This window comes from Eucalyptus grandis, chromosome 1, assembly GCF_016545825.1.
Source record: "Eucalyptus grandis isolate ANBG69807.140 chromosome 1, ASM1654582v1, whole genome shotgun sequence".
Taxonomy (NCBI): domain Eukaryota; kingdom Viridiplantae; phylum Streptophyta; class Magnoliopsida; order Myrtales; family Myrtaceae; genus Eucalyptus; species Eucalyptus grandis.
Window position 1 is genome coordinate 18,942,697 of NC_052612.1, and position 11,097 is coordinate 18,953,793.

At 38.0% G+C, this 11,097-nt stretch overlaps 2 protein-coding genes and 1 long non-coding RNA gene across 3 annotated transcripts; all 3 read right to left on the reverse strand.

Annotated features, from left to right (window-relative positions):
• Positions 1 to 875: 875 nt before the first annotated feature.
• Positions 876 to 2,656, reverse strand: LOC104453221 (glycine-rich cell wall structural protein 1.0-like). Its single transcript, XM_010067747.3, has 2 exons — positions 1,897 to 2,656; positions 876 to 1,174 (listed from the first exon to the last, which is right to left on the reverse strand). Exons 1-2 carry the CDS (start codon positions 2,543 to 2,545, stop codon positions 1,113 to 1,115), a joined length of 711 nt encoding a protein of 236 aa, XP_010066049.2. The 5' UTR covers positions 2,546 to 2,656; the 3' UTR covers positions 876 to 1,112.
• A 1,571-nt stretch (positions 2,657 to 4,227) lies between these two features.
• On the reverse strand, positions 4,228 to 8,047 carry LOC104425569 (protein TIC 56, chloroplastic). The gene is made up of 5 exons (XM_010038327.3): positions 7,301 to 8,047; positions 6,488 to 6,685; positions 5,838 to 6,120; positions 5,568 to 5,730; positions 4,228 to 4,765 (listed from the first exon to the last, which is right to left on the reverse strand). Exons 1-5 carry the CDS (start codon positions 7,995 to 7,997, stop codon positions 4,451 to 4,453), a joined length of 1,656 nt encoding a protein of 551 aa, XP_010036629.2. The 5' UTR covers positions 7,998 to 8,047; the 3' UTR covers positions 4,228 to 4,450.
• Positions 8,048 to 8,846: 799 nt separating this feature from the next.
• On the reverse strand, positions 8,847 to 10,601 carry LOC104425516. The gene is made up of 2 exons (XR_721690.3): positions 9,745 to 10,601; positions 8,847 to 9,017 (listed from the first exon to the last, which is right to left on the reverse strand). It is a non-coding gene; the product is annotated as an uncharacterized LOC104425516 (long non-coding RNA).
• Between the last annotated feature and the right edge of the window lie 496 nt (positions 10,602 to 11,097).

Consider the following 11,097-nt stretch of genomic DNA (forward strand, 5'->3'; position numbering starts at 1 on the left):
GCTAAATTAACCATGTTTGTCTTTTCAGTTGCTTTTTACATAGAAATAAAGGAAATGGCAATATGCTTCTCAGATAGGTATTAGATTAGATTAGATTAGATTAAATATGTAAAATGTCATAAAGTTTGTAGTGATTGGATGAAATTGAAAGTATTTATAGCCGTGACATACCATATGCCTTTTTTCTAGTGAAAGTTTGAAGAAGATGGCTTTTATTTTAATATATGATAGCAAGCCAAACAAAGGAAAATGAAAAATTGAAAAATTGAATTGAACTGAACCATATCGAGGTCTCAGCTTGGTTTGTATATGGTTAAGGTTGCAATTTAGTTCAATTCAATCATTCTCTCTAATGGTTTAATTCGATTCAGTTCATTTTTTTTGAAAATTTGAATCGTCGACACCCTATCTATGACTTATATTTCTAATCACACTTGTGATAAATCGCACCGCTTCAAAAGGATTAATTTTTGAAAAGTTAAATGTCTTTTTTTATCGAGTATTATGTAAAATAAGAAGCACCTCCCTCTCTAATAAGTACAATTGCCAGAAGCAGGATGAGACCCCACTTAATCTTCGAATTCATTTCATCAAATGAAAAATGATGATATCCATGAGTTGCCTATAACGCTGCTCCTAACCTCTCACCTCGTCTCATTCTTCTTTTGTATCGTCGCTTGAACGAAGAAGACACCTAATGCACCTGACTTTCTAGAATGCTCACCGCCACCACCAGCATGCCTTTTAAGTCCATGATAAGTCCTGATTTCTAAGGGGCTAGAACTAAATTTTGAATGGATATACTTACAAAATACATACTAGACCAAGTATATTTACATTAATTTTGATTTATGGGATTATCATCAATGATATGATGTTTCTCAATTTTTTTGACCCTCTACTTAGTAAAGAAATGTACACACCAATTAGCACAAACATTCTTAAAGATCATCCAAAGAACAAAGAAAACCATCAACATAGTGAAGTTACACAGTTTTTGTCCCTAAATCACAATAATATTTAAAAAAAGAAGAAGAAGAAGAAGAAGAAGAAAAAAGTTCCTCCCGTGGACCAATAAGAAAGATGAATTTCGGAAGTCCGAAATTAGCTTCTCAGTCTCGAACGATGGAGTGAATCAGCATAGAGGCCTCATCAGTAGTCGGACATGCATCCTCTGCTCACCAAATAATGGAGAAACAAAAAAACAAAAAACAAAAAATCGACATTAATAATACTTTCGACATCCGATATCTTCCGTAGTTATACAATATGATCCGTGAACTATTTCTATATATTAAATCAGGTCCCAAAACTTTCGATTTATCTTCCCACTTTTAATTTTGCACCCCATTGCGCTTGCTTTAGCTGTGTATCTATATTCTGAAATAAATCAAATAACTCGTTTTATTTATATATATATATATAAAGAATCAGTTTCAGTATTCGTATTTCGACTACGTGCACTAATTTGTGCACCATCCCCAAGTGTTTAATTAACTATTCAAGTGAAAATTTAATGAAAACTCCATAGTTCTGCTCAATGCCACCACCCACCAGCTTATAATAGACATAATTCCTTTTTAGATTGAAAAAAAGAGAGTCAAATTGGTAATTTCGAAAATGACGGGATAATTGTTTAATAATTCACATAAATATTAGCACAAGCCTTCTACACAAATATACAATATATGTTAGAATGAATCATTTTTCTTTTCTATTTTTTTGTCAATTATATTCTATTTTATTTTAATTCTTATTTTTCATACTCCACTTTTTTCTTAAAAGTGAGAGTCAAAATGCACACTTAAAATTAAATATGGACAATCTCAAAATATGAAAATTTGAACCCCAATTACAAAAAAGAATAAAAATAAAAGAGTTGATTCTTAGATGTACCTGGCAGGTGAGAGATGATGTTCTCGATGATGCCCCTGCCGCCCCCGCCACCGCCGCTCCCCTCATCCACCTCCGACGCCGCGGCCACCATCGTCTCGCCTCCTTCAGCCGCCCGATGTCTCTCTATCTCATCACCTCCGGCAGCGGCGGCGGCGGCGAAAGCACTTCCTTCTCCCTCCTCACTTGAGTAAAAGAAGCTCGAAATAAGACTGCTTATCACCCCACCGCCACCGCCACCACCGACTGCTTCACTTTCCCCATCGCTCTTCGCCCTAGAAACCCCACCGGCCTCGCCGCCTCTTCCGCCGTCCTCGACCTCCAAGGCTTCCGCTTTCCTCTTCCCCGACCACCGCCCCGCCTCGGGGCTCCCGGGAGAGACCAGGTTCGAGATCAAGTGACCGATGATCCCCCCGCCGCCGCCGCCGCCGCCGCCATTTCCCTCGCCGTCCTCGGGGCCCCCATCGTCGTTGCCGCGTCCGCCACCAGCTCCGTCCGCCGCCGTCGCCGGCGGCGCCTTTTCGGGGATGATGGTGGAGAGGAGACTGTTCAAGAGCGTCTTGCTCTCTGTCTTCTCCCCTCCATCCTCTGCTCCCTTCTGATGTTCGTCCCCGTCGTTCTGGAGTGAGGTTGGACTGAGATCTGGCGCCATGGCTTCGTCTGAAAATCCAGTCGCCGGAACTGGACGACCATGTTTATATACAGAAGCTTGAAAAGGAAGAAAAGGAAGGGACAAGCGTCCTCGTCTGGAGCGTCGGTCGGAACTGAGAGAAGCCCTCGCTTTGTTACACGTTCTTCGGAGCGATTTGTCTCTTTCTGGCCCCAATGGGGAGCCGACACGTGGTTCCTCGGCCTACGTGTCGTGCGTGACTGGCTTCGATTTCCGCGATAAGTCGGTGGTAACGCTACTCGTCTATCCATAACCAACTTCCTTTTTTTTTTTTTCGTATTCAAGCCTTTTATTTGGTAAGTAACACCGAACTTAGAAATTGAGAGTAAATTGAAGAAATGACCTTAAATCTTTATATACTACCCCTAATCGAACTGTTTGGGATTCAAAAATGAAAAAAATCATTTTATCTACTAATACTGGACAAATTTGCATATTCCTTTCCCCTTTTTGAAATAGATTGATTAGTCAGTTCTTAGACAATGCCGATGTCATAAAAATAATAAATGAATCGATTGATGAAAAATAGATTTACCGATTTTATTTTGATCATCAAATCAATGGTATTGTGAAGAAATCCATGAAGATATCTAGAACATAATGTTTGATTATTTGAGATATATAATTCTTGAAGATAATTTAAAATGTTGCGTTCTTATTTGGTTACTCACTGTGGAGGAGTGATTATTGACTCAATCACACTAAAGAATTTCACAGCTTTTATCACACTAAGAATGTGTATTGATCCTAGAGTTCCTTGACAGAGAAAGTGAAGCAAGGTTAGATTCAATTCCCTTAGTAGGGCTACTCTTGATTCAATTGTAAGTGGTACTCTTAATTCAATTCCACCAAATCCGAAAATGGTTCCATAGAAGCTTGCATTTGAGTCATTCTCTTTATATATGATACAATTGAGCGTTTGGGATGTTAGTATCATACAACAATTTCCTTGAAAATCGATATGTCAAACTAAAATGGGATCTTATTGATATAATTCCGAAACATAATTCTTTTGACTAGTCCTTATGCTTTAACGCTCTTCGAATGAGGGATAGAAAAGTGAGCATTGTAAAACAAAGATGAAAATAAATACAGACGAGCAGTAGAAAGTGTAACTTGCATATTTTTTTTTTCATAGAAGTAACGAAATAGTCATTACAAGAATAAACCAAAAGAAAAGGTTAAGCGAATCCCAAATATAAAATGAAGAAAATAATGAAAAGAGGGCTTGAGTGAGCAAAAAATGTCCATCCATCATTTATTTTCAAAAATATAAGAAAGATATTGACTATTTAGACTCATTTATTTTGCGAAAAATAAATAATTTGTAAGACATTTTTCTAAAACAAATCACTTAATAATTAACTAATGAAAAATATTTTCATTATTAATGATAATTTGTATTTAAATACTTTTTAGACAATGAAAATATATTTATTCATTCATTTTTTAAGTGATATAAACAATGATTTTAAAAAAAAAATATTTTCCAAATCATTTATTTTTCACGAAACAAACGGAAATTCAAAGAGCACAAAAAATCTAAAAATGGTCGAAGGCAACGGCATAATACAATTCGTACAACCAATCTCACTTGATGGAATAAGGCTTGGCTGTTTCCGTTGATACATAGAGAGAAGCAAAACAAGACAGATGGTAGAGACTTCACAAGCTCAAACTCTGCAGAATCCTCCATAGATATCGGAACAACATGAAGCCCATTTAGTGCAAGACTCATTATGCCAATCCTCTCAACACAAAAGAAGATCTGAATTTGTTACTGTTCTCTTCCCCTTGAAATGGATGCAAAACTACAGACTACAAACCTTCCATTTCAAGGGTTTGCTGGCATTACCAAGCAACTAATTTCAAACTCAAGGTGAGCCATCACGATATAGGAAAAGAAGAGAACCTGCCTCCTAAACCGATGCTGCACAGGTTGAATCGATCAATAGAAGATCTTAATGTATCATTTGAGCTGCAGGGTGACGACCACAGGCTGCTATGGGTTTTTTCGAGCTCTACCAAACATGGCCTCCTCCTCTCGGCCCTCTTTTGTGCCTCCCTCTTCTCTTTCCGTCTCGCATCCCTTACGGCCGTGTCAGCGTGGACTTTCTCCATTATTTGGGTAAAACCAGGTACGGTCCTTTCTAGTTTGTTATACACTCTAGAGCTCAAGTTGAAGAAAATCCTAAACATTCGCTGAGACAACAATGAACAAAGGTCAGGGGACGCATTATGCATAAATAGCTTTTCACTGTTCTCATAAAGGAAAGAAAGGAATAATATGTCACCTGTCCTTTCACCAAAAATCCAATAAAGAGTTGATGCTCTGCAGTGAAGCTACAACGTGCCACTAATTAAACTGACTAACAAGTGCTGATGCGTACGTAAGGTCATACTTTCTAAACGTCAAAGAACTTAATGAAACCAACACAAAAAGCAAACTAAAAGTACAGCATGAGAGCTTTCATCAAAGATGCATGGGCTTTTAGCTCAATAGCAGTAGAGGGGAGATGAGAGCTAGATTACACATTAAGAAATCCACCGGAACCAGGAAAAATTAATCAAAGGTAATTTTTTTTTTTCCTTCTTCGGAATGGGCCAAGCAAGGGTTGAAATAGGGAAATTTTCAGTAATCCACTCTCTTCGTTGCCCTTTCTTTATGTCAGTGGCCAGTCAGGATTGTAAGAGGCAGAAATCTGTGAAATAAAATTCTCAACTGTCGATAGGGTAGCCATTACCAACTGGGCCCAAGGTTAATCTTCTACTTACGGGTTTCAGTATAAGAATAGTCTAATTAAAATAGTGATCAGGGAAGAATGGGAAATGACTTATGGAAAAAGTCTCCGCACTAATCACTATTTGCAGTTACGCTTCTTTCTCTCAATATTATTATGGTGGAAGGCAAGTTTAGCCCTTTTGATCTTTATTAACTTGAGTGGTAAAAGACAAGCTGAATATCAAATAGAGGCAAAGAAAAAGGAGCGATACTAAGTCGCACCTTAACGTCCTTGTTCCAAAGCTGGATGTACGGAGGACCTGTATGGTAAGTACCAAGGGGTAGACGGTACCATTCTCCACCATATGTTATCTGATCCATTGCTTGTTCAATGCTTAAAACTTCCCAAGGCCTTAAACCAGGTATTACTTTAGCCAATTGGATCCTGCATCATTAATAAGTACACCCACATAGTCAGGCATTGGTTATTTGCTTCAAATGTTTGGTGGCTAAAAGGACTAGCCAGAAGAAATATACTTCTTTCTGCAGTACCTGAGATCTTTTGGGATGTACTTGTTCGGCATGTGGTCATCTTCTAAAATGGTTGTAAGTTCTGAACCACTAGCCCAAAGAAATAGGCAATGACTTGGAATTTTCAGTCCAGGCCAAAGACCATCATTAGCTTCGAGCACCGCTTGATCGCGTCTCCTGCTTTCTATAGCTTCTTGCTGGAGCTGCTTGTAAGTTTTCTTCTCTTGCCCTTTGAGAGGTACCCAAGGAGGTATTCCTTTCTGGAGTTTGTGAAGGAATGCAGTGGCCGCAGCACCTAGTCTTACTGAAAGCCCATAATAACAAGTAAAAAGATATCTCATTCACAGTGGCACAAGAAGTAAACAAAAAGCAGTTATAATTTTTCACCAGGAAAAGAGTAGCTCTGGTGAACAGTAGTATTCTTCTACCAACTTGAACATGCTCTTCCAATCAATTTCAATGGCCAGAATTGACAACATCAATACACAAGTGGCAGAGATAAGATCTAATCAAACCAGTCCCCCAAACATGGCACTTTCATGCCTTACAAATATTAGCATGCATATGGAGAATGCTTTACACAGTAGACTACGCTTGCTGTGACTGACTATACTTTCCTGCACAAGACGTTTAAATTTGTAGCATAAAATTGACAAAAACAATATGCCTACCTTCCCATGTGGCAATGGCAGGTTCCAGTCCATAAATCATATGAATCGGAGCCCATTCATCCAAGTCCTCACCCCAAATGAATGTGTCCTTGTCAATGATTCCAGCACCCCAAGCTGTTTTAAGTTGTATCAGTTCCATCGGTCCCCGAGTTCGACCCAATCGATCCTTATAGTAGAAGCCACCACTCCTCATGATAACTGTCATACCAACAACCAATCTATGAGAACACAATCAGATAAACAAATAAAGATTCACCATCTACCCCATAACAATCTGTTAATGCTTTTCATTAAAATTGGCATGCATACTTGCAATTACCTTATCATGCCAACAACCAATCTATGAGAACACATTCAGATAAACAAATAAAGATCCACCATCTTCCCCATAACAATCTGTTAATGCTTTTAGTTAAAATCAGCATTCACACTTGCAATTACCCCACACAAAACGCAGTCTGTTGATTAAACCACAAATACTATGGCAATTGAAAATGGATACATTGGTTAAACCCTGCACAAAATGCACATTTTGAGCAAACAAGCCTACATATTCTCATTCGAATGTACCAAACGGCATTAGCAGGAATGAAGAAACACAGAATACAGAGATTACACATTCATCAAGCTAACTGAAAATCAAATTAACTGAAAATAAATCTTCCTCTATATCACAAGGACAGATATTTCTTACACCGGAAATTCTACAAACACATCCTGTGCAACAACACAAAGCAACCAAAAATTCCAATCTTGACTATGATCAAACGATCATTCAATCTCAACACGACATCAATCTCCAACAAAACTTACAATCATAGTACCGCCTCTCGAGCCGCTTATACCCGATAGCCTGCGCGACATCGATGGGCCGCCCGGGCGGGTACGGCCGCTGCCTGAACCCCCAGAGCCCGAAGAAGAACTGCCGCGCGAAATCCCAGAACTTGTCATCGCTCTCCTCCCTCGTCTTGATCGCCTTCCGCGGCATCGGGCGGCCGTCGAGCCCCGGCACGTGCGGGACCCCGCGCCACAGCTTCTTGTCCTCGCTTCTGTACGGCTCGTCGTTCTCCTGGAGCTCCAGCTCGTTGAACTGATCCGCGACCTCCTCGGCCCGCTGCATGAACTGCACGACGGGGCTGGACCGGAAATCCTGCCACCACTTCTCGTTCTCCCGCACCTCCTGCTCGGTCGGGTTCTCCTTGGCCTCGAACACGGGGTCCTCATTCAGGATCTTCTCGACCTCGGGGGTGTGCCGGTAGTCGGGCAGGTTCTCGCATTCCCAGAAGTACCGGTCCATCGCCTGGGTGTAGATGCCGTCCTCCTTGCCGTCGGGCTTGGGCTCGCCGTCGGGTTTCGGGGGTCCGAGGCTCGAGCTCAGGGAGGCGAAGTTGGGGGCGGCCCGGGAGGCGGCGGAGAGCGGCCGGGCGGCGGCGGCGAGGTTCGGGAGAGGGAGTGGGTTGGTGGGTCTGGCGAACCAGTTGTCGAAGAAGCTGAAGTTGAGCGACGCCATTGGGGGAGGAGGAGGAGAGGAGGGAGAATTGCAAAGGAAATTGCAGATAAAACTCCCGAGGCAAGGGGAAGCGAAAGGGTCGAAAGGCGTGGTGCTGATGGGCCCATCTGGATTCGGGATTTGGGCCGTGGGCCCATGGCCCAATAGGCCCATGACCCGACTAAGTTCTCTCTCCAGTCTGCCAAAGTCTTGTCCATTTTTTGTAGACGGAGCTTTGCGAACAACTGGGCCTAGGAGGGCCCAAAGAAACCTAATTAAAGTGAGCTCCCCCATATTGTATTTCGCCTTGGTTGTGTATATAACGATACGTTTTGGAGATGGCAAATCTTGTTTCATTTGGAGAGCTTATGTAGATTTCATTACATTTGGAACGGTCGGGAAAAAGCAGACGTGAAAGCACGAAACCCAAATGAAGCTGGTTTGTGAGGCAAATGGACATTCGACTAGTAACAAGTGGGACGTCCATCTCAATTGAATGGGTGAATCAATCGCCTATAATCTATCACTTACGTAAAAAAAAAAAAAAAAATAAAGAAAAAAATGTTATTGACCGATTTGTGAGATCATGTCCTTTTTTTATACTAATATGGTCACTTCATATCCTTATTTAAAATAATATTCATTTTAAGTCTTTATTTGAGAAAATGAAAATACTTTAGATTCTTGTTTGAAATAAAATTCACTTAAGATTCTTATTTGAAAAAATGAGGGCACTTTATGTTCTTATTTGAAAAATGAGGGCACTTTATGTTCTTATTTGAAATTTTTATAAAAATAATTGACATGTGTGTAACTAAGTGTAGACAATCAAGAACCATCTCATCCTGACATGTTTTGTAACGCAGCATCTATAAAAAATAAATAAATGACCACAATAATATAGCTTCCTTTAGTAAATATTGAAAAGAACAATAACATTTGACATTCAAAATTATCCATATTACAAGTGATCACCCCTAAGTTATTGAATATCCTCGGCGGCACCTTCCGTAGTCCCGAACGATAAAGCTAACCTCCATTCTGTATTGCAACAAAAGCATATAGTTAAAGATTTTTTGCCTCCATATTTCCACGAGCTCTATTTTTTCCAAGCTAATTTCGCATGATGTTATGAGATGAGTATTGTATTTCATAAAATGAGTTGAGAATAAACATTTGGAAAACATTTTTTTTAATAAATTAAGTATTGTTTAAGAAAGTGAATGAATGAAATATATATTATAATCATCAATGAAAATATATAAGTATAAATTGTTATTAGGGCTATACCATCGAAAATCTCAATCTGTGGTACACCTGAACTTTAAATTGATTATATATATTGTAAACTAAGTTTCATGTCACATAACATGTACCGCATTTATCCAAAACTACTTATTTTATTACAAACAATTTAAATTGCCAAAATATTATATTTTGAAATTTGCTAAAATCTGCTAATTTTTCCCTAAAAGCTCCCTCAAGTTTCGCGAATTTGCTAAAATCCCTAATTTTCTGTGACAATAAATCAATTTTGGGTAAATGTGGTATGAATTTACCAGTTTAGGATTTTTATAATGTGAAAATTAGTTTGGGGTAATGCGGCATGGATATATCACTTTGGAATTTTTTTTTCTGAACTGAAAATTTGGAGTAAATGTGCTAAGTGTGTGCTAGTTGTGGTATTAATCTTTGTGATTGATAGTGAAATCCTGCACTAATGGATCATGACTATCACATTACATAAACAAGTCTCAAAAGTACTTACAGCAGCCTGGGGAATGAGGTGGGTTGTCTCCACCCACATTACCTACAAACACAAACAATCAAATTATGTGAAGGGAATAACACGGTTTTTTTTTACCCATTAGACCAGTTGCAGGGGCTACTATCTGATAAACGTGAACAATTGGTGTTACTATATTTAGCCTAATTATTCACCCATATTAACGTTTATTTATTCCTTATTTGTCTATTTTATAAATGTCTCTCATAAGAACCTACCAACCTTTATTTGTGAGTTATCAGTTCTTCTCTCATTAGGTTTCAAGTTAGTTTAAATATATCAAGTCTCATTTAAGTTACTTATTAATGGTTATTTATTTATTTTAAATTTACCAACTTTTCTATTGAATTAACAACTTATTATTTGTCTTGCTTACCAACCCGTTCCATTCACCAACTCTTTTTAGAAAGTACTAATGTTCATTAGTGTTGTTACAAACTTTTACCCAGTTAAGTTACCAAGTTTTGTGTCACCACCCCTTCTTTAAGTTAGTTACTAATGTTTGTAACTTTTTTTTTTTTTTTAAATTACCAACTTACTATAAAAAATTACCAACCTTTATTTGAGTGTTTCCCTATTCTCCAGTTGAGATGCCAACTGGTTTTGGATTACCAAGTATCATTTGATTGCTTGTAACTACCATTTATTACTATTTTGTTAATTTACTAATTTTCTATTGAATTACTACTTTTATTTGCCTTGTTTGTCAACCTTTTGAATTTGCTAATTTTTTTAGAAATTGTCAATGTCTATTAGAGTGATTACCAACTTTTCTCCAATTAAATTATCAACTTGTTTGCATCACCAATTTCTATTTGAGTAAGGTATTGATATTTATTATATAATCTTTTACCAATCCTTGTTATCTATGTTTGTTTGGGTGACTTACTAAGTTTTCTCCAATTAAATTACCAATCAGTTCTAGGTTATAATTGCTTACCAACATTTATTTGTTTTTTTTCTTAAATCTACTAAAGTTTATATCGAGCTACTATTTTTATTTGTCTTAATAATCAATTTTTTAAATTTGTAATTTCTAGAAATTACCAACCTTACTGAGTGTGATTGACAACTTATCTCCAATCAAGCTACCAATTAGCATTGGTTTACCAACTCTAGAGTTAGTTACCAACTTTTTATTTTTAAATTATCAACTTCCCTTATTTCTGATAGAAAAATATATTACCTTTTCACCAACATTTTTTCTTTACCTTTTTTCTTGTAAATTCATATAAGAGTTGACAAATTTAAAGTGTAAGTAGAAAGGTGAACAAAAGTTGATAAAAGATAAGAAAAGTTGGTAAAGGAAAGAAAAATAAACTTGGTAAGTAATTC